The 24,104-nt window shown below is 42.9% G+C and overlaps 1 protein-coding gene across 1 annotated transcript in view; it reads left to right on the top strand.

Moving 5' to 3' along the window:
- The window catches only part of gipc2 (GIPC PDZ domain containing family, member 2), an 82,929-nt gene that overhangs the window by 42,864 nt on the left and 15,961 nt on the right, over positions 1-24,104 (top strand). The window contains exon 2 of the mRNA XM_060928884.1: positions 16,641-16,826. Coding sequence (XP_060784867.1) covers positions 16,641-16,826 — 186 coding nt within the window. The remainder of the gene's footprint in view (positions 1-16,640; positions 16,827-24,104) is intronic.

Here is a 24,104-nt window from a genome sequence, read left to right as displayed (position 1 = left end):
AAAAACAAACTTAAACACAATTGATTGTTTATTTAAACAACTTGCCACTTATAAAATGATTGGAGCAGACTTTGCTGTGTTTGGAAGGGTGATAATCCTTGCGGTTGATTCTCGCAAGCCATAGATTTCTCCTTTGTATGCTGAGTTTCTTTGTTTGCTCGCCTTCGTGCTCCCGTACAGTGAGAATTCCATAAAAGCTCCGCTTGACTTCATCATCTGACCTATTACGACAGCCGTGAATACAACAGGTGTGCACCATTGCTAGCTTTAAATAGCCTGCTTGGGTTCTTTTGAAGACTTTGTACTCGCGCGTTACAATGTGTGCTCAGTGACCTGTACGGTAAGCTGGACCCCCAAGATGGCCACCACTAGGGAATCCCCGACTCTGTGACATCATGTGCAAACTATGTATTGCCGGAGCTAAAGGCTCTATGAAGAGGGCAAAGAGTGCGGGGCTTAGTGGGCAGCCCTGACGACAACCTCTCTAATTTGATGGATTGAGTTCTAATTCTGGCGGTGGGGTTTGAGTAAAGTGATCGAATACACTGAACAGGTTTTTCATTAAAACCAAATTGTCGCAGCACTTGGTAAAGGAAGCCCCATCCAACTGAATCAAACACTTTCTCTGCGTCTAAACTAATCAGAGTTGCACTAGTGTGTCTTTTAATCACGTTGTCTGCCACATGGAGTGTTTGTCTATCATTTCAGTGACTGTTTTCTATTCTTTTGGCCATAATTGAAGCAAATAGCTTACAGTCTGTATTCAGAATGGAAATTGGCCTATAAGAACTACATTCCCCCTTATAATTGATATTACTGCCTCACTCCACGACTGGGGCATCTGGCCTTTCCTAAGGGTGTGGTTAAAGCATCTGAGAAGAAGAGGCATCAACTCAAGTTTAAATGTTTTTTGTACCATTCACCAACAAATCCATCCGACCCTGGTGACTTGTTGGTCTTTAGGCGGGAAACAGCGCCAGCCAATTCAGCGGTTGTTATCTCAGCCGTCAGTACATTATTCTGATGTTCTCCTATTGAGGGGAGATCCAGTGATTTTAAGAACTCCTCAATTAAGCCTAGGTCACAACCGGACGTACGATTATTTTTATTTTTTTTTGGCGTTTCCCAAATCGCTGCGTTTCTTTGTTCGTAGAGAAAGACGTACGTTAGCGGTAAGTTTGTCTTGCAACCTGAAAAAAACGTAAGCGCCCGTAGAGTTTGTTTGACATGACAAAGAACCTCTGCGGCTTGAAAATCAGCACGTCACACGCGCACCCTCCGTACGTTTCTTGCACGTAGACCGGCCGTAGGAGCACGTACGGCCGGTTGTGACCGAGGCTTTACGGAGTCATCAGGTTGAGTATACAAGTCCTTATAGGAAGCTTCGAAGGCTTGATGAATTTCCTCTAGCTTATGGCAGACTTTGTTGTTTTTTGGGTTTCTTAGTTTGGAAACGGTTCTTTCTGCTTGTTGCTTACGTAGTCTCCAAGACAGAAGTTTCATAGCCTTAGGGCCGGTTTAGTAAACTTCATTTTCCTCGTCATAAATCTGATTTTTTTTTTTTTTTCTTGTTTAATACATTTTATTTGGGCCCATAGTTGTGGTCGAGTGTTGGGTTTCGAGGTTCGACTGCAGCTCCACTAGGCAGATTCTACCATAACAGAGGCCAGTTAAGTCCCATCTCCTCCTTAAATTGCTGAATTGATTGTTTTGATCATTCTGTTAAGTTTTTCTAGTAGCATTTGGGGTCTTGGACATTCACAGTAAATTTTAGGACAGTAGTCCTGGTAACTAATTAATAAAAGCCTGACATGACCGACATGCTAAATGACAATAGAAACACATCGGTTTCTATCGTCAAAATCTGACAGACAAACTAACGGCTACCGTCATATTCTGACAGACGCTCTAGATGACAATAGCAACAAAACTGTTTCTTACATTATTAATCTGACAAATTTAGTAATATTAAATACCTCATCACTAGAACCAAATAATAAAATAAAATATTGAAATAAAGATGATAAAATTTATTTTCAAAATTGAAATACCGTATTTTCTGGACTATAAGCCGCTACTTTTTTCCTAGGTTTTGAACCATGCGGCTTATACAAAGGTGCGGCTATTCTGTGGATTTTTCTTCCACCGCTAGGGGCGCTCTAACTGGAAGTAGAATCAAAAATAAGATAGACGAAAAATCAATGCAAAGAAGAATTAGCAGATCTTTAGCAGATAGAACACGCACGACAAATTACTAACTGGTAATTATTTTCAAATCCAGCGAAGATGATTAAAGTGACTTGTGGTTTCAAACACAGGAGAAATGAAGGTAAATAAATCCCGGTTATTTTCTCTTGGTTCTGTTCCGTTTTAATCAGCAAAGTTGCTGCCGTGTTAAAAGGCACTGTTCGGAAAGAATCTGTTCAGGTACATACATGTACATTTACAGTACAAAATCGTTCTGTACATGCAGTAAATATCTAATTTTTCAGCATAGATATCTGCAGCTTATAGCCCGGTGCGGCTTGTATATCTTTTTTTTTTTTTATTTTTTTTTTTAAAAATAGAGCGGATGCGGCTTATATACAGGTGCGCTCTATAGTCCAGAAAATACGGTAACAATAATTGTCAGAACAGTGACGATAGACACGACTGTGTCACTTTCGCGGGGAAATAACACATTGAAACGGCCTGTCGGCTGAAAGGGTCGCAAGCGGCTCTGATTTATCTCAACTTGCGATAGTTTTCCTCCAGAAAAATTTAAATATGAATGCGCAAATATATTCTCAATGTTTCTATCGTCAAAAATTTCTATCGTCAGGATAGCTGACTGAAAATCTTAATTTGATGAAATCTAGCTGTCAGAACTCCAAGTCTTGCCCGGAAGTAAATGTCTGCTGTCGCAAAACTCATGCGCAGTAGAATTTCCTCTTTGCGTCAGTCAACATGTGCGTGGTTGCTGTCGTCAGGTGCATTCGACTGACAGACTGACGATAGCATTTTTTAAAAATAACTCTGGGCTTCTCTCGTGAACGAAATAGTTTTTTCGCTGTTAATCTATTTCAACTCTATCTGTTGACACCCAAAAATGATAAAGCCTGCTTCCACACGATAACGACCAAAGATCCATAATGGCCGAGTCTCTCGTCAGGTCATCTGACAGAAATTCACTGACGATAGCAACGGGGATAATGAAACGGATTTTTAAAATGGGAGTTATGTCCGTCAGATATGTCAAAGAAATAGAACTTTATTCTTTAAAAATCTTTTATTGATATACTCGGTGTATTTTTAAATGACGTGCTGTTTTAGAAGACCAAATACCATATTTTCAGTCTTGAAAATATTACCTCACTGAAAAAAGGACAAGAAAAATTTATTTTGTGGGCAAGTGGTTAATGGATCCAGTTACGGTAGAATCTGCCACTAAGCGTTCAAGTTTCTCCTTTTTCCTATGAGCTGCAAAGGCTATGAGATTTACCCCAAAGTACTGCCTTCCAGGCATCCCACAGGACATTTGGTGAAACTGTTCCATTATCATTATTTTGCAAGTCGTCTTTTAATTCTTTTATATATTCCTTACAAGTTAGTATTGAGCCTACATAGAGTATTCTTCCTTTTGTTATTCAGGTGCAGAGAGAGGTATACTCCTGAATGATCCGAGACATCTCTAACACATTCATTTATTCTATGTCTATCTGCTGCGGAGATATAAAAAAAAAATAATAATAATCCAATCTGGAATATTCTGCGTGACAAGGGGAGGAGTAGGTAAATTGTTCTGTGGCGTGCAGGTCCCTCCGTATATCTCTCATACCAAATTCCCTCCGCATGAATACGGAGTCTTGGCTTCTCCTCTTGTGTGTATTTGTTGAGTCAAGCTTGGGTTGCAACTGGATATTCAAATCACCCCCACAGATTAAAGTTCCTGATGACTCTACGGTTAATAAGTCAAATATATATATATTTTTTAAATAAGTGATCTGACATGCCCTGTAGGCGCATATACGTTTAACAGACGCTACGTTCACACTGCAAGGCTTAATGCTCAATTCCGATTTTTTTCTGAGGTCGTTCACATTAACAAATATATGCGACTTGTATGTGATCCTCAGTATGAACGAAAAGCGACCTAAAAGTGTTCCGCATGCGCATTGCAGGATACGACGACGTCACACGCAGTGAGCATGGCCAGTGTTTACGGAAGTAAAACCGCCCGGTTGCGGTATGACCCATCCAATCTAGCTTGAATAGCTGCATCCCCCCAAATGGAAATCAGCTCCCTAACCTCTGCGTCCTTCCATTCAGAAGATTCAGAACCTTCACAGCCCGAAGCGTCCCTCGCATTGATGTCATGCGCAGGGGCGCAGATACGTTTTTTGAACTGGGGGGGACAAAAAACTGGGGGGGACAAAGCTGCCAGCAAACCAACCCCAACCCCGATATGCCTGTCAAACTTGTTGTTAGTAACCATAGCAACCAAGCTCGAGCTCGCAACCTGTGCAGTCTGCGCAGCTCAACCAACCGAATATCAGTCTTTGTTTTGTTTTATGCGAGTTGTTGCAACTATGTATACACTGCTGTGCACCTCAATAAACCGAATGGTAATTAGTCTTTTGATTTTTCCGTGAGGTCTGCCTTATGCAAAGAAAGACAGCATAGACGTTTTTTCCTCCCTATAAGTGGGGGGGACCGAGCGAGGTGAATTTAAATATGACTCGTCCCACCCTCTATCTGCGCCCGTGATTATGCGCCATGTTGTTGTAACTTTTTTGAGAGACCCGCCGCCTACTTCAGCGCAGAATAGTGACGTTTGTGGCTTGTTGATGACGTGTAAGTCGGATGAATGCGACCTGGCGGTTCAGACTGAAGTCGCATATGAAAAGAGCGGATAGGAATCGGAATTAGCACCACATATCCAAACGGCCTGGGTCGGATTTGAAAAAATCGGATCTGTGTCGTTCATATTGTCAATAAAAGATCGGATACAGGTCACATATGGGCGAAAAGATCGGATTTGAGTCACTTCAGCCTGCAGTGTGAACGTAGCCAGAGTGACTTCCTTGTGGTCAATCTCGCCTTTGACTAAGATAAAGCGACCCTCTTTGTCTTTAATTGGAAATGTAACTTGTCTGACAGTAAAATTGCCACTCCCCTCTTACGCCCAGATTTGTGAGAGGAATAAAACGTATTCGTAAACCTCATCATCTTTAATTTTCCATGTTCAGAGTTGGAGAGATGCGTCTCTTGCCAAAAGGCCACTTGAATATTCTCCCTTTTAATTTCTGCAATAACTTTGCTCCTTTTCACCGGGTTATGATGAGTAGCATGCTATAGATGCACAATGGTGTAACATAGGGAAAAAAATAAAAAAATTCAGGTTTTGATTTTATGTACTGAAATAACTATTAGGCACAATTTTTACAATATCTATATAAATCAGTTGTTTTTACCCATTTTAATGATTACCCATAATGCATTGTTTGTCGCGCTAAAACAAGCAAAAACGTCATAAGACAGTGGAAATACTACCTTTACTACCTTCACGTGGCGTCTTTCTCGATCGCACGTGCCTAGAAGCGTACCTTCTAGAACATTCCTGGGCGGTCACGTAGCCTAGTTCGGTTGTGAAACTCGCTAGGATGGAGTATTTTCGCGAGTTTAGTGGCAAACTTTTGCGCCGCAATTTCTCTATTTTCGAAATCTGTAACCTGAAACCCTACAAGAAATGTTTCATAATGTTTGGGATTTTGAAAAATGCTTCTAGCAAGTTTATTTCGCTGTATTTTTCTGTGAAACTTGGCATAAATCATCCTTAAGTGATGAGCGTGACATTGTTATTTTGGTCTGGGTCACGGAGTTAGTTGGAAGCGGGAGGAATGATTTCTCAACTACAGCAGCACTTCTCACCATAGATGGCTGGCGCGTTTCACAGCGTTTGGGATTTACTAAATCGACTAAATCTCTAGATCTACTGAAGCTACGAGGATATAAATCACCAGGATTCTAATTTACTGGGTGAGAAGGATTATATATATATTTTTTAAAGGTTTATTCGCACTACAAGTCCATGAAAGTTGGAATTGTTCGTGAAGGGGTTAGTTAGATTTTGGTAGCGTGACGCGCACAACAAGCAAAAGAAAAAAATTTTTCTTCCGAATTTCCTTGCTTTATCAAAATTATTTTTGATACATTAAAAGACTGTTTATAATATTTAAGCAATTTTTTTATTATAGAGAATATTTGATCAAAACTTTCAAAACAGCATTCAAAGTGATTTTTCACGGGTGTAAATGTTACGCGTGACGTCCATAATTACGTTAAATTTTAAGAACTAAAATTCTAGATTTGTGCTATCATTCTGGGGTTTTGCTGAATAATACTTTAGGGAGTTCTCTTACAATGCTGAAAATTCAATGAGTTTTGGTGAAATTCTAGAAAAGTTATTTACAGTTTAACGCACCTGATAGCGATTGTGCTCACACAGAGTGCTACTTGTATATGTAACCCATTCACATTAAGTGTTCTCTTATATTCCTGATAGTCCATTTACTTTGTTTGTGTCCGTCGTGGCCTGTTGCAACCTGTAACACCTTACTAGAGCCCTGCACTCCCGCGGGAGTCCCGCGGGACCCGACGCAAGGCAGTGCGGCGTGGGACAAATTTTGAAAGCTCATTGCGGGCAGGAAGGGGAGTGCACAATGCGGGAGCAGGCGGGAGAGGTGATAAGCTGCAGTCCCGCTAACTAAAAACGTGTTTAAAATAAAATTTATAAATTAATTTATGTCTATCGTATATAATTTGTGCTGGATATTTTATTTGGCATTAATAAAAACATTTTAAGATGCCTAAATTTGCGGATGTGGTCTAATCTCGCGTACGTTTCCGATTCCTTTCCGCTCTTCCGTGTTTGAGATCTCCGATCATGGCAGAAGAGCCGAGCTCCTCTAGTGAAGCTCACAGCGCTTCAGAAGTAAGTGCTGCTTTAAAAAGAGGTACATTTACCGTTAAAAAGTCAAGAGTATTAGTCCTAAGTATTAAAAAGTATTAGCTAGTATTAAAAAGGACTGTGTATCGCACAGATTGTTCAATTTAAAGCGAGAAATAGACAGTGTATAATCTGAGGAGCTGGTTGTGGTTGCGCAGCACTTCATACGAGAGCAGAATGAAATCGCGGTTGGAATCATAACGCCACAGACGCGGGAGTGCGAGTGCGCAAAGCGAGAGCTGTCAATCATGAACGCATGCAGCGCTCAACTTAGAATGTGTCAGCAGAATGTCAGAGTCTAAACAATAAACTTACAATAAATGAAGGATCGGTCAGTGGAGAGCTCAGCTAAGCTCAGCATGTTTGTTTAATTCTCCAAGCCAATGACAAGAACTTTCGTGAGAAATAACGCGAACGTCTGCATCATGCGGGATTTGCGGGCGGGAGCAGGACTGAAAATCATAATTCTTTGCGGGAGCGGGACTGCACAATGCGGGAGCGGGCGGGCACGGGACTGAAAATTCTGTCCCGCGCAGACCTCTACACCTTACCCTTAAACTTGAGTAAAAACAACTATTGAAATATAGACTACAGAACAAAATGAGCGAGCAACAAATTGGCTTCCACAAGAGAACTTGCATGCTCTTTAAAGCTGAGAGGAACGCCTGATTTAGCAAAAGGGCTCCTTGGTGAAGTTGCAAAAGTTATTTCAGATGTCCATAGATTTCTACGATGGCAGTCTTTCCACCCATCTTCTCCCCCGTTATCAACAAATCTGCTCCGGGTGAGATGCTCGTCGACGGCGCTTGTCCCCGGCTCTCTCCCACGCTGTGGTGCGAGGTACTGGAGCTGGACCGGGGTCGTTATGGTCGATTGGGAACCCCCTTTTCCGCAGATCGTCATCGGCTTCTCGTGTCGTTGTAGATCCTGGGTCCCCCGTCCAAAAACACCTTGAGCTTGGCAGGCGGGGGGTCTGGAAACGCACACCCTTCTCCTTAAACCTGCATACGCTCTCCTTTTCTTAACTATCTCCGTCGGATAGTCGTGATCAAAATAAACCCTCACGTCTTTGTAAAAGACCTCCTTCTTCTTCCAAGCAGACAACAGAATCAGTTCTTTAGTTTTATACAACTGAAAGTTAATTACTATGGAGCGTGGTGGCCATGGACCCAGAGCTCTGTGGCAGCGCTGTATTTTCAAGTCAAGCTTGCCGGGGATGGCCAGCTCCGACTTCAGCAAATTGGTCACAAAGTCCGTCATGTTATTTTCTTCCTCCCCTTCAGGTATTCCATATATGCGGCTATTGTTTCGCCGTGATCGAGCCTCTAAATCTGTCGTTTTTATTTGCATAAAGTCTTGTTTCTGCTGCGTTTGTCGGAGCGAATCCTCCAGGTCAAGGTTACGCTCCTCCAGCTCGGCCACACGCTGTTCAGCTTCCTCGACTCGCGTTGTTGTTGTAGGTGCAATTGGTAATTGAGTGATCAGTCTCATTGAATCACTCATGGAATCAGTCTCATTAATTAATACCATTAATTTTGGTGCTTAATAATAAATTACCAAACAGCTAAATTATAGTATATTCCAAATTATGATCACTTACCGTATTACATAACTCGTATGCACCTTGGAATTCTTTTGAGATTTGGGTGACTTCAAAAGTATTGGAACAACAAATGAACACACAGTTTCAATAATTAATGAATTTATTATAACAAAGATAAAAATAGATAATAGCAGTTGGAATCATTATATACAAATTATATGGTTTGTGTGTGTGTGACCACGTGTTTCTAAGTACAGCAAGAGAGTTAGCTTTGGTTGCTAATTAAGATGTGTTGGCCACGTGTGGAGACACAGATTAGCCTTGTGTCGCTAGCTAAGACAAGGGAATGCTAGCCAAGGTGTTTGTGTATGTCCACATGGCCTGACAAAGAGTTAGCCTGTGTGTGGCCTGAACAAAAAGTTAGCATGGATTGCTAGCTAAGGTGTGTTTGTGTGTGGCCTAAGCAAAAGGTTAGACTAGCTTGCTAACGAGACAAAGGAATTAGCCGTGTGTTTAGCTAAGGTGTGTTGCGAGGCCTGTGGCCACGTGTTTCTAAGTAACAAAAGACTAGCCGGTAGCTAGTCAAAATGACTATCTTGACAAATGAGGTCAAAATGTGTAATAAGGAAATTGAGGATGTTAGTAAGGAATAAAGAGAAGCATGCACAGCCTATCTATTAAACAATTGAGAGGTCAACACAAATAGAACAATCAATTCAACATCCTAAGTGTCTACAGTGTACACAATTAAACCATTCCTGAGTTTAAATTCACACTGCTTCATAAAACTAATACCTAAGACTAGCTTTTCTGCCCAAAATGCCGAGTCTTCAGTATCTCGCCCTTTTGTAGAAAGCAGAGAATTCTTGGAGAGGCTGAGTTTCACAGGAGCCCGTGGAGACTTCTGTAGGAAACAGAATTCTTGGTCCGACGCTTCGTAGCTCATGGGAAGAAAATCTCTTTTTAAAATAATGTGCACAGCGCTTTATTAGAAGGAGCCGGTCGCTTCTAACATTAACTGCTTGGGCTGCAGTCTGTACGTACGTATACAGTATAATAACTGAAAACTGGTTGTAACTCAAGCTGAGTTTAAAAATTGCGCGATCCTAGAATCAACCGTGGCCAAAGGTGAAAGAAAAGCGTGAAACTCTGATTCTTGAGGAAAAGAAAAGATGACGTCTTTATCTGGTTTTCTGGTGCGGGGTATCTGTGTCCAGATGGCTTGACATCCACAACGAGAGAGAGACGGAAGCGTTGTTCCGTTACTTCTGCCTTCCTGGAGGATGTGACGTTGGTGATCCCGCCCAGGCGTGATGTAGGTCAATGCGGAAGTTGGCTGATGGGAAATGTAGTTTCTTAAAGGGACTGTACCTACATTGTGTTTTTCAGGTCCTCCCGATATCTCCCAAGGCCTGATTAATCTCATCCCTAAGTTCAGTCAGCTCCTTCACATTCTCTCGCAATGTAGACCGGAATGAGTGCAGCTTGTTCTTAACATCAGAGCGCATCGCCTTGCCTTGATCTCGGCGTGAATGCTGGCTAGCAGGCTTGCTTCGGTTAGACCAGGCTAGGTGAGCTAGCATTAGCGTCGTCGTCGCTCTCCGCGGACACTATCATATTTTCCAGATCTTGTGTTCATTTTTCTTTTAGCTTTGCTGGTATGGTCCCCTTCCTTAGTCTCATCTCATTATCTGTAGCCGCTTTATCCTGTTCTACAGGGTCGCAGGCAAGCCGGAGCCTATCCCAGCTGACTACGGGCGAAAGGCGGGGTACACCCTGGACAAGTCGCCAGGTCATCACAGGGCTGACACATAGACACAGACAACCATTCACACTCACATTCACACCTACGCTCAATTTAGAGTCACCAGTTAACCTAACCTGCATGTCTTTGGACTGTGGGGGAAACCGGAGCACCCGGAGGAAACCCACGCGGACATGGGGAGAACATGCAAACTCCGCACAGAAAGGCCCTTGCCGGCCACGGGGCTCGAACCCGGACCTTCTTGCTGTGAGGCGACAGCGCTAACCCACCACCGTGCCGCCCTCCCCTTCCTTAGTATAACTATTTTACTTTGTTAATGCACTTGAATCTGGGGAAATAATCTGTGATTTGGGGAGAGCGTTGGGTCAGCCTGCCATCTTGTCTACGTGCCCACCGGAAGCCGTAGCAGAGACGCTTTCACATAAAGGCAGTAACAGGCACCGTCAAGCGGCGCGGATGGAGTCTTGTTCTCGGACTCGACTACAACGCTGGTAGGAACTCTGCTCAATGGCATGTTTTTAGTTCATCTGTAATACCTATGAAGAGGAGGACTGGTGTGTTCTTGACGTTTACTTTCAAAAGCGGCATCCGGCGCAAACCTTGCGTCACCCCTTCATTCACTCTTCAACATTTCCAGATCGTTAACCAATAACGACTCGAATTCACGATGGTAACCAGTTGACTCCATTAGCTGCTGCTGCTTCTTTTGGCTGCTCCCGATTAGGGGTCGCCACAGCGACTCTTTCGTCTCCATTGCTCCCTGTCTTCCGCATCCTTCTCTACCACTTTCATGTCCTGTCTCACCACATCCATGTATCTCCTCGTTTTCATTTGCCTGGCAGCTCCATCCTCAACATTCTCCTTCCAACATGCTCTGCATCTCTTCTCAGGATGTGCTTGTACCATCTCAGTCTCATCTCTCTCAGCTGAATTCCCAAGCTCTCCACATGTGCTTGTTCCTTATCCTGTCCAACCTTAACATCCTCAACTCTGCTGCCTCCTTTCTCTTCGTTAAGGGTACGGTCTCCAATCCATACATCACAGCTGGTCTCACTACTATCTTATACATCTTGCCTTTCACTTGCTGGGACTTTCCGATCACAAACGACTCCTGAAATCCTTCTCCAGCTGCTCCACCCTGCCTGCACTCACTACTGCAGCCCCCATTAGCTAATACTTTTAATTTCGATTTCCAGGCAAAAGCTAGCCTGGGCCCGCCCATCCTAAGTGTGACGCAACACGAGGGTTTAGTCTGGCCAGGCAGGCTATCTACAGCATTTCCAAGCTCCCGAAAAATCGGAAACCAATCAACTTTGAGCATCTCCAACGGCCCTGGGTAGAGGCGTGTTCAAGGCAGTGACGTAGTAGAACTGCGACCGGAAGCCATAGATTGTTTACAGAATCTATGCCGGAAGCGCTTCATTCACATCACGAACATGGAGCAGCGGCAAGCCTTTAACACAGCGGTAGATGCTGTATTGAAAGCATTCAACGGGAAGTTCTCATTGAATATGTAGTGAAAGTTCATTATGTCTAATTATAACTATTCTTTAAGTTCGTTTCTTAAGACGCGTATTTTTTAGGATGTTACCTCGTTTGTTGACCGTTTCGGCGAACACTTCCGCCTTCTTCAAAACAGTCACCAGATGTCGAGTGGTGACGTGCCTTATCAGCTGATGTACTCTATGGAGATACCAGCGTTGGATTTTGGAGGCAGTGGAGATACGTAAGCGGGCGCAGAGGACTATGAACCGGGATGAGGGAGCGTACGCGCTGTCACACACCTGGAGCGCAGTCCTGGGGCAGCGACCTGGCAGCAGGAGGCGTGGACTACCTGTCAAATTGGGCGGGACGTTCACGCCTCCATAGAGTACATCAGCTGATAAGGCACGTCACCACTCGACATCTGGTGACTGTTTTGAAGAAGGCGGAAGTGTTCGCCAAAACTCAACAAACGAGGTAACATCCTAAAAAATACGTGTCTTAAGAAACGAACTTTAAAGAATAGTTCTCATTGAAAACGGAGCAAAGAGCAGCCCTGGAGGTATTTATTGAAAGGAAGGACGTTTTCGCCTTGCTCCCGACCGGCTTCAGTAAGAACTTAATCTACCAGTTAGCCCCGTCGCGTCACATACGTCAGAGGAAAGAGTGATGTGATTGGTTTAAGCTTCGTCACAGCCTTTTCTGGCTTCGACCAGTAGCAAACTGAGGCATTTCAGGGAGGCGGGTCAACCACGGGCTCTGGGAAACGGTTTGGCTTAATAGCTTGGCCAGACCAAATGCTTGGAGAGCTTTGAAGTCGTGTTAGCCAGGCTAGGCAAAAGCATCTCACTGGAGCGTTTCGAATAAATGAACGGTTTCTAGAATTACCCATAGAGTTTAACTGGTTTTTTTTTTTTTTTGAAGCAACCCTTGACAAAGTTGACTTGAGTACAACGTCCAAGCCGTTATCTTACGGCCGATCTGATACGGATGCGCTGTTTTTAATATCTTCTTTGGAAAGGCCACGTCGTAAACATACCATGATTCATTGAAATCGCTTTGCAAAAGTTTTATCCCTCATGAGCAGGTGTGTGTGTTTATAGATAGGTCGAGTGTTTGAGTGGTGCGTCAGAACGGAGGAAGAGGCTGCAAGCACGTATTAAGACGTGTCCGTGAGAGGCGGCGTGATGTCAGCGGCAGCCTTGGCAACAGCTCTGTGGGTGTCTGAGTGAGTCCTTCCAGTCTAAAATCCCCCCCACCCCCACCCATGATCCCTTTTAATCCAGGCCCCTTTATGCGCTCTGGTAACCAAGGGCAACGTGCTGGAGTGTTTGTGTGTCAGCTGATGTGTGGCCTGAGAGCTCACAGTACACAAAGTGCAGAGAACAAGCCAGATTTTTTTTCTTCTTAAAGCGTCTCTGCCTCCAAAGGGCACTCTGATTTAACACGTACTGTCCTTTTTTTTTTTTTTTCGCTCTCTTGTCTTGTCTGTTCAAAGGTTCAAGAGTGTGTTGGAAGCTCTCCCGTCGAAAAGGAACCAAGTTAGCTTTTGAAACGCAGCCTGCTTTGGTCATGCTTGGTGTGCTGTTGTATTAATAGCCCCTTATCATCATCATGTATTTATAGCATTGTAATATTAGCACGAGACAAACAGGATGTCCTTTACATCTGGAACGTTGCCAGATCTCACATTTTGACACTCTCGTTTGTTGTCTTGGAAAAGAAAGGGCGTTAATCTCGTCCTCGTTGTTCCTCACGTGTAGTTCGCACGGATGAGAATGGGACATTTAAAAAAAAAAAAAAAAACTCTGAATTGAGCATAATGTCCCCTTATGCCGGCCTAACCTGGCCGGTCTAGGGGGCATTTGCCCAATTCACAATCCCCCTTTCCCACATAATATATATATCGTGAGCGATAATGGAGGTAACCGTAACGATATATTAGATTCCTCCTGACTCTATCTTTGACAATTTCAGTAAAACGTACCTTTGTGCTTTTTTTTGATGTGCTCCTGGATGTTTCTAGCTCCTCTGTTTCCATAACTGATCATATCTGAGCACAGAATACACAGAACCTTTCCCGGCGCGTCCACTTTTCGGATATGTTCCGTCAGGCACGTCGTCACGGTTTGTGTCCCTATCTGCACGGTAACGCTACTATCGAGCCATGCCCATCGGAAACAGTTCTTTATCCCGTTCGATTTATCGATTTCCCTGGCACGATCCTCATTTTTGCGGTCCAAAACTTTCGCCATATTGGCAAAGTAACTTTGAAAAGTGATCAAAACCGTGTACGTGTAGCTTGTTTCTCCGTGAATTGTAGAAGTGAGATCAGGCTTTCGTCTAAACCGGGGAACAGGGGTGCTGCGCCCTCTTACCAAAATGCAGATTGAACCCCAAGTCACACTTAGGCCATGCACTTATATGCTACTGCACAACATGCAATCTTTCTCAAAACGATCTTTTCTCAGTGAAAACATGTCTGATCATCAAATACGTTATAATTACTCCAAAAATATTCCAATCATAGTAGATGCACCGCCAGACGGTGCAAAAGCAATCCGAATTGGCGTTTTCCAGACCGAGGCGCCATGTTTAGTTGTCGCGGCTGCTCTCGCGAGATTTGACATGGGTCACATACAAGGTCAGCTGACTTGTAGAGCGAGATTTCTCGAGACTGAATGACCTTTCACCCACCGGTGCGGGAGCTTTTGACAGAAGAGTTGGTTTTGTTGACACTTGGGCATTTAAAGATGTCATCCCGCGGCACGAAACGGAAGAAAGCCAAAGACTGTCCGGGGCAGAAGATGATTACTTTCTTTTTCAGTGTTGACAGACAATTTGTTACAATTTCCCTCTCAGGTAGCCTCAGAAGGTCCCATTGTAGCCTCAATTTTTCAAAGGCTTCGCACGGCGGGGCGGGCGGGGGGGCGGGGGGGGACAACCGGCACCATCCCCCCGCCGCTTCGCTCCCTCGCCATGGTGAGCGCCCTCATATTAAATTTTTCTAGAAAAAACCCTGGAGATGAAACTAGCGCCAGAACGTTGCTGAAAATCGTCGTGAGTTGTCGTTAGCATAAACATTGAAGAAAGCAATGACTATTTCCGTTATCACAGCTGCAACTAATTTTGCGATGAGCGTTGCCGAAAGATGCTGGCGGGCGGTCGGTCGGTCCTGCCTGCTTGTGCCACCACAAGCCTCGCCTCGCGCCGACCCTGAAATTTTCTCAATGGATTTACGTTTCACAAAAATGACATTTTCAGCGGGAAAAACTCGGAATTCTGCGGAAAACTCTCATCCCTGAGTTCATGAATCCAGAACGCTTGCTTCGCACACCCGGATGAGATAAACGCACGCTACTGGTTGGCGTGGAGAAGTTTCCTTCTGGAAGAAGGAAGGAGTCTCCAGTGTCAGCGAGGTAAAGCTGCAACTTGTAGTTTCTCGCTAACGTGACATTTGGCGTGCTGGGTTAATTTGCAAAGAGATCCTGATAAGAGAACGACCGCTGAGCTTTTATAGCTACTACAAGCAAGAACTAGCTTTATTCACACATTCCACAGCATTAAAGGTAGACCGCCTTTCAGATTTTAAGCGTCAGTCATGAAAAGAATCCAGTCATTTTTGTTTAGTCGACCGAATTTGAAATCACAGACTTCTAATTTTACTAGGTTTTTTAAAAAATAGAACAATTAATGAATTTAAGGCCATGTGGCCCTAAATTCTGCGCTTTTTTTTTTATTTCCTGCTTCACCAAGATGCTGCATCGTGGGAGAAAAATGGAGGAAGCAAATGAAACATGAGACCGATTACAGTAACGAAAAGACGTCGTGTTACGTATGAAGGAAAGGAACCGCGGGACCAAACTAATAAATATATCGCTGGTGTGTTTGTTTAGCGACAGAACCATCAGTGGTAAACCTGTGCGAAGCGAGTCATTTTCATGCGCTCGGGAATAACCTCCCAGCCACAGGATGGTCTGATATTTGTTTGCGATATTACAGAAATAAACATATCGCAGTGACCACATTTCAGAGGGAACTAAATTTCACCGATTTTTATGAAATCGAAAGGCCGTCTAGCTTTAAATGTAACCGGAAGTGCAATGCGTCATTGTTTGAAAGTAGAATTTGGCAACTACTTGTGGCGTAGGAGGAATAAAACATTTCCTGGATATGATTTTATAGGAAAACGATCAACAGGAACTCTGCTTCATCCCGTCATGTTAATGAGCACAGCTCTGTATTCTTGCACTACTGTACGTAATGACGGAAAGGGACCGTTGTAAATATTGGTGTTTAACGTTAATATGAACAAGTGAACAGATATTTGGTCACGAATAAGGTTTATCCCGTGAGACAGAGCGTTTCAAAACTCGAGCTGTACGTTGCTGAATTTGCAGACAGCGCACACTTATTGCTGTAGCGTCTGTCAGGGAAACCATTCTGCGAAACTGTAGTGAAGGTTAAAATGGCTCATGTTTTATGAAAAGACGTGAAGTCTGGAGTTCAGGACGGAGCCTCGCTTCAGGGAAACTAACCGATTTGTATGCGCACGTTCACGGGTTGGAAACGGGCCCATTATTTTTAAACTAAACAAATTTTAGTCTGGTCGCTCCCTCCCTCGTTTCAATACTTCGCAACACACTGTGGACTCTGAGGTTTTTAATTTCACATTTGGAAAAAAAATCCATACCATAACCATCTCTTCGTAATTATCGCATGCCAAGAGTTGTAGCTGGAGTTACATTTTATCCATCTGCTTGTAAACCTTTAACGCAGCTCTTGAATCTTCTCCGTGTTCCAGAAGAAGCTGCTGCTTAATGTCGTCTGTTGGCTTTTTGCTTTTCTTTTTCTCGTCACAGATCCTGTTTTGCACCTTGAACACACACAAAATTGACATGGAGAAGCTGCTCGGAGGTCAGATCGGTCTGGAGGACTTCATCTTCGCTCACGTGAAAGGCATCAAAAAGGAGGTAGAGGTGTACAAGGCCGAAGATGCGCTGGGCCTCACCATCACGGACAACGGTGCTGGATTCGCCTTCATCAAGGTAGGACGTGAGCTCATCATCCCAGGTTTCGATGACGGTACAGTCCACCTTCACTGCAGGGAAAAGTGTCCCCCACCCCCCACCCCAAAGCTCATTTATGCAAACGAGAAGCAAATATCACTGAATGGCCACCAAGTTGTTTTGTGTAAATCAACCACCACGGCTAAACCTGAGACGTAAACGTAGGGACGTTAATATCGGAAGGTGGATTATTTTGGATTTGTGCGGAACAAAGAATCATCGAGGCTGGGGCTGATTTCTTTCTAACCCAGACTGTAGGCTGATTCAGTGACGGTTGTGTCAGGTGATCACACCAAAGGACACGGATTCGATCTCCTTCCATGCTAATGTTTTTCCATACACCTCTATACCATTGTAACACGCAGCTTCGAAACGCTTTTCTTAGAAAATCTAGCCGGCGATTTTAAATGCAGGATGCTTTTTGATTAGCTAGCTAATAGCTGTTAATAAATGTCGACAGCTGGCTGGATTAGCATAGCTGAACGAACATGGCTGAATTGCTAGCTAGCTTGGATATAAAAAGTCTACACACGCCGTTAAAATGATCGGTTTTCCTGATGTGTAAAAAAAAAAAAAAGAGACCATGATAGATAAAACTTTTCCCACCTTGAATGTGACCTATAACCTGTACAATAAGCTGGTTGTGCAAGTGTGCACACCCTTAAACTAATGCTTTGAAGCACCTTTTGATTTAATTACAGCATTCAGTCTTTTTGCAGTCCCCCCAGGATTCCGCGGGCCTTTTTTGTGATTGTTGCGGGGGTTTTCCAAAAAATTGCGATGAAAGTTGCGGTGTTTTTTAGGTTTTTGTTGTGATTACATCGCGGGAGGAAGTGAAAGTTGCGAGAAACTGTTGCGATTTTCTCTTTTTGTGATTAAAATTGAGTGATATGTTAAATATTAAGTTATTACCGAAAAACTATTGATTAAAAAAAACAGACACTGAGAAATGGTCCTATAAACAACTTTACCAATATAAAAGATTACCAGGACTACAAAAATGCAGAAAAATAGGCTTTACTTATCCAAATGCACCTGTTGGTTCAAAAGTTAAAGTGCAGAGAACCTCACAGCACAACATGAAGTTCCCTTAAAATATAATATAAATGCCTCAGCTTTCATGTAAGAAAAAAAACTATTAATACTAGTACTGTGTGCAGGCAGTCTCTCCTGAAGACTAAATTAAACAATAATTATAAACTAATAAAATAAATGGCTCAGGCTTCATAGAAGAAAAAAACAATTTGAACAGAATCTCACAGTATGATGCTGAAGCTGCCTAAACAATGGAAAATAAAATACCGTTTTGGCAAAAATGTTGGCATCCATTAATTTCTTGTATTAAGTAAAAAAAATAATGTAAAGTGCACACAGTCCTTCACTGTAAACATAACACACTTTCAGTAACAGAATTTAAGCCTACATAAACACTGACTCACACATGCTGCTTCTCTTGAACGTATACACGGAAGTAAGGCGGAAGGTAGTTTGTCGACGTCACCTCAAGACGACGCCAACGATTGGTCAAATTTGCGGGAAAGTTGCGGTGATTGGATATAATTGCAGCACCGCCCTGAATTCGCGGGGATTGGTTGAATTTGCGTTGAAGTTGCAAATCGCGAAATCCTGGAGGGTCTGGTTTTGGGTCGGAGTCTGTCAGCCTACCAGCCTGTCAGACTTTGCCCACTCATCCTTGCAAAAGCGCTCCAAATCTGTCAGATTGCGAGGGCGTCTTGTGCACAGCCCTCTTCGGGTCACCCCACAGATTTTCAACTGGATTTAGGTCTGGGCTCTGGCTGGGCCGTTCCAAAACTTTTTTTTTTTTGGGGGGGGGGGTCGTTGTCGTGCTGAAAGATGAAGTTCCTGTTCAGCTTTCTAGCGGACACCTGAAGGTTTTGGGACTGGTCTTTAGAACTGCTCATAATTCCAAAAAACAACCCCAAAACATGACGCTGCCACCACCATGCTTCACCGTGGGTATGGGGTTCTTTTGGTGATGCGCAGTGGTGTTTTTGTGCCAAACGTATACCTTTTGGAATTGTGGCCAAAAAGTTCAACTTTGGTTTCATCAGACCACAAGACATTTTCCCACAAGCTTTTGGGAGGTTTTTTTTTTTTTTTTTTTGCAAAATGTAGCCGGGCCTGGATGTTTTTTCTCTGACCCTACCTCACAGTCCAGACATATGGAGAATACGGGAGATTGTTGTCGCATGTAGTACACAACCAGTACTCGCTGGAAATTCCTGCAGCTCCTTCAGTGTTGCTGTAGGCCTCTCGGTAGCCTCCCTGACCAGTTTTCGTCTTGTCTTTTTCATCAATTTTGGAGGGAAGTCCAGTTCTCGGTAATGCCGCTGTGCTCCATGGTATATCTACATGGTAGCCGCGGGGTCTTAAAAGTCTTAGTCTTAAATTTAATATTCCAAAATTAAGGCCTTAAACAGTCTTAAATTGCTTTGCCCAAGTCTTAATTTTTTAAACAAAGGTCTTAAATTTACTCATACTATTCTACAATGTGAAAATGTGGGTTTTGCGTAACAGTGAATTTCTTGGAGTATGCGCAAAGAAAGAAACAATATTGATACGTTTTCGTGCCGGCGCAATCGTCAGAGTCCGTGGTGGAGAGGAGACTCCGCGAATCGCAGCATGGGGAAGTGTCGTTTTAATCAGCAGTGGCTTTCAGATGAAAGATATCGTGATTGGGTGAGGGAGGTTCCTGGAAGCGACGTTGAAGCAAGATGCTGTTTGTCGAAAGACCTTCAAGTTGTCCACTATAGGTCATTTCGCTTTAGAGTCTCACATGAAGAGCTCAAAGCACATTGTATCTGCCCTCCACCGCCACCAGCCCATCGCTCAGTTCTGCACGGTTCAATCTCCGAATGCACCTGGAGTTGGCACTAGCACCACTGTCGAACGTCAGCAGCATCAGCCAAGCCAGACATCATCGGCAAGGCTAGCAACAACAACAAGGGCCGAGCAGTGGCATGATGGGTGTCGGTGGAACCCCGACATTTCGGGCAGAGGTGCTCTGGATTTTAAAAACAATTACGGAACACCGCTCGAATGAGGGCATAAGCGAACTCCTTTAAGGCTGTGTTCCCAGACTCGGAAGTCGCTACAACATTCTCCGGTGGAAAAAACAAAACGTCTTACATAACAAAATTCGGTCTTGCTTGTCTTGAATGTGAAGATTCGACAAGCAATGCACATAATGACTTAAGTATATAAAAGTGTTTTTACTTGAAACATTTGTCATTATTGGGAATTTGATCTGGTGTTCTACGACCGCATAATGGGTGCGATGTAGGTCTTAAATTTATGGCGGTCAAACCTGGGGAAACCCTGTTTCAACAATGAGATCCCTTTGAAAGCTCTCTGTGAACCCTGGCTTTTGCTGGAGGACGCAACTGAGGAAACGTCTGAACTTTATTTAGGGTTAATCAATCAAAAGGCGCTTCAACAAAGTATTAGTTTAAGGGTGTGCGCACTTATGCAACCAGCTTATTGTACAGGTTATAGGTCACATTAAAGGTGGGAAAATGTTCAACTCGGATGAAGCCTTAAGGAATTTTATACAAAGCAGATTATACTGTATGCAGGAGGGGGAAGGGAAAAAAAAAAGCCTGTTTTTTTTTTTTTCCCCCTTCATCCTTTTTAATGACATTTTAGGAGTAAACTCCTCCGTTTCTGAGCCAAAATACCAGACAAGCGCAGTATGAAAAGTGATGAATAAATATAACACTGCAGCGTTAATGCTCTGACTCATTTGGATGAATTATTTACACGTTAAAGATGTCTGCCGATTAGTGGTTCGACTCGGCTAAATTCAGACAGGGACCACGGAGACGCGACTTAAATAGGACCGATCGCGTAGCTAAAGTTGTGCTTTGTTTTATTGCACAAGTTTGGAATTATAAAAGTTCTTTCTTGAAATGAGTTGAATGTTATTGAAGAGAGGGGGGAAAAAAAAAAGATTGGATTCAGATATTCCTCAAAGGAATGAAACACATCAAATGAAGATCAGAACTTTGTTGTAAGCCAGCCCACAGCACTATGGGTAAGGCTAAGAAGGCATTCTACTGAAATGTTTAGCATGACAGAAGTATGGATGCAACTTCCTGCGGTGTTAAAGGTTTTTGATTGATGACCACTTGTCTTTTAAGGCACATATTCAGTATACTTTAAAGAAGCTGAAGCTTTTACTTGGATTTTATTTTAGAAATAAGTCTTTTAGGGTGAAACAGACTGGTGGAGTCGACCTTTCTTCCAATTATTGATTACGGTGATGTGTTGTATATGAATGCCTCTGCTCAACGCCTCCACAAACTGGACAGTGTGTATCATGGTGCTCTTAGGTTTATTACAAACTGTAGAGCTCGAACTCATCACGGTGTCTTATACAGCAAAGTAAACTGGACATCTTTCAGGGATGAGAGTGGGTGGTCACCAAAAAGCAGAAAACGAGATGGCGCCCGAAGCCGGGGGTCTGGGAGGGATACCCCCCCCCAGGAAAATTTTTGAAAAATAAGGCCTTACAAACCTAGCCTGGGCCTACCCATCACAAGGGCCTGTTGCGAGCTTAGTCTGGCAAGGCAAGCTATCTACAGCTCTTCCAAGCTCCCGAAAAATCGGGAGCCAATCAACTTTGAGCATCTCCAACGGCCCTGGGTAGAGGCGTGTTCAAGGCAGTGACGTAGTAGAACTGCGACCGGAAGCCATAGATTGTTTACAGAATCTGTGCCGGAAGCGCTTCATTCACTAGAAACTAGGGCTGCACAATTAATCGAATTTAATCGAAAATCGTGATTTTGGCTGCCACGATTAAATTAAATGAAAATCGCGATTTATTTCCATTTAAAATGCGAGCTCTGCTGCATATCTGATAAAGCACTTTTTGACCAGTACTCCGCCAAACCATTAGGGGGCGAACCGACGCATGTAAGGTTTCATTACTCTGCCTAAATAAGCAAGCAACCCAAGTCACTTGGCTTGCTTGCTTATTTAGGCGGAGTAATGAAACCTTACATGCGTCGGTTCGCCCCCTAATGGCGTGAGAGTAGGTAACAGATTGAGGTGAGAGAGAAAAGCTAACTATGTCGGAACAACAGACTATTTAGCACTGGAGGCAATGCTGTGACCTGCCTTCGCTCATGTTTAAAGCCAGAGCGTGTTGATAGGCTGCTCTTTCTAGCTAAAAACTCGTAGGCCTCAGTATAATGCTATGTAATTGTTGCAATTGAGTTTTCAGTTCCTTCATCCTTTGGTAATTTCTTGGATAAATTTCATTTATTTGTCATTTGGAAATCAGAATTTCTCTTTTAAATTTCATTCTGCACTGAAAGCTGTTCATATCGTTTGTTTGAATATAGTGAGAGAAAATTTAAGTAATTTCCCTAACATCAAGAATAATCGTGATTAATAGGGCTGTAACGATATGCGTATCGAAATCGCGATACGCAGAGCCACGATCCGTATCGCGATACAAGAAGGCAGAATCGCGGTACACCCTTTCAAACTTCTCCTCAGCCCAAAAACAGAGGCGCTTCCAAACTTCAATTTATGAATACTTTACTTTTTATTTAAATTACATTTTAAACTTACTTAAATTACTTTTATTTTTTTATATCTATTAGTAAGTCATTTTTTCGCCGACCTGCGACAATCTTCTGCGAGTCACGCAACGTCCACACTCGCCACTGGCAGAGCATTCATTTCTTTTAAGCGGTCGCCATTCTGGTTGCGACGCGGGGAGCGAATCTGTAAACAAGCAGCTCATTGGCTGGCTAGGTGTGTCACAAGCCAATCACAATCACTTGACCGGAAAGGCATGCAGTGTTGCCAGATTGGGCGGGTTTAGGTGCTTTTTGGCTGGTTTTGAACATATTTTGGGGTGGAAAACGTTAGCAATATCTGGCAACACTGAAGGCATGTCTGCTTGGGCGGAAGCCTTCTGCGGCAGTTACATTTTGACACGCGAGCAATGTTTCACCATAAAAATTCCGTAATTTCCATCTGTTTTCCGCGATCACAGAAAATCATTGGCCCTATGAGAATGAGAGAGCCACCCCCCCAAAAAAAAAATCTTAACGGATTTACACGATTTGGAAAAATGACTTTTTCAGAACCGAAAAAACCAGAGCTTCCGGCTCAACAGTATTATTTTGAGAAATAAAACAATCTTTGGATATACATTTGTTCATTTTTGCATACATATTACTCATTCTCTGCAGTGGTCTGAATTGTTATTAAATAGTTAATGTAAGTAAATGTTAATAAGTCAAATTTACTACTTTAAAAAAACATTTAAAAAAAAATCGTGGGCGTATCGAATCGTGGGTCAAAAATCGCGATACGAATCGAATCATGAGTTGGGTGTATCATTACAGCCCTAGTGATTAATAATCGTGATTACAATTTTGATCAAGATAATTGTGATTTATCATTTTTTCCATAATCGTGCAGCCCTACTAGAAACATTACGAACATGGAGCAAGTTCTCATTGAAAACGGAGCAAAGAGCAGCCCTGGAGGTATTTATTGAAAAGGACGTTTTCGCCTTGCTCCCGACCGGCTTCGGTAAGAGTTTAATCTACCAGTTAGCCCCGTCGTGTCACATATGTCAGAGGAAAGAGTGATGTGATTGGTTTAAGCTTCGTCACAGCCTTTTCTGGCTTCGACCAGTAGCAAACTAAGGCATTTCAGGGAGGCGGGTCAACCACGGGCTCTGGGAAACGGTTGGGCTTTGCCAGACCAAATGCTCGCAGAGCTTTGAAGTCGCGTTAGCCAGACTATTACAAACCACTTTTCCTGCAATCTGAGCTGTAGTAGATAAAAAAATTTTTTTTTTTCATATATTTACATGAAAATGTTTCAAATCAATAGGAGTATTGTTTGAATTCAAAATAAAATCACATTCTACATTCAAGGGTATGGTTATAATTTATGATCAACAAAAATGACAAACTAAATTCACATTAAATGTAAGTTTTATTAATTATCAATGTTCATATATTAACATTTCTTAGGGAGAAAAGGTCAGTCACCCTATGTCCTCATTAGTTGCATATGATTTCAAAGTCTTTTGAAATATTTAAGTTTTCAAAACTGTCAGCATTAATTCAGATTTACTGACCATCATATCCATGTTCAGTGTATTAAATCAAACGAGTGCTAAGTTTATGGGATAATGTCTATGTGCACTTTATACAATTATTTATAGTTCAGTCACTTCTCATTTTCATTTAATCATTTCGACGACGA

This window comes from Neoarius graeffei, chromosome 1, assembly GCF_027579695.1.
Source record: "Neoarius graeffei isolate fNeoGra1 chromosome 1, fNeoGra1.pri, whole genome shotgun sequence".
Classification (NCBI taxonomy): Eukaryota; Metazoa; Chordata; class Actinopteri; order Siluriformes; family Ariidae; genus Neoarius; species Neoarius graeffei.
This window is presented reverse-complemented; position numbering and strand designations above follow the sequence as displayed.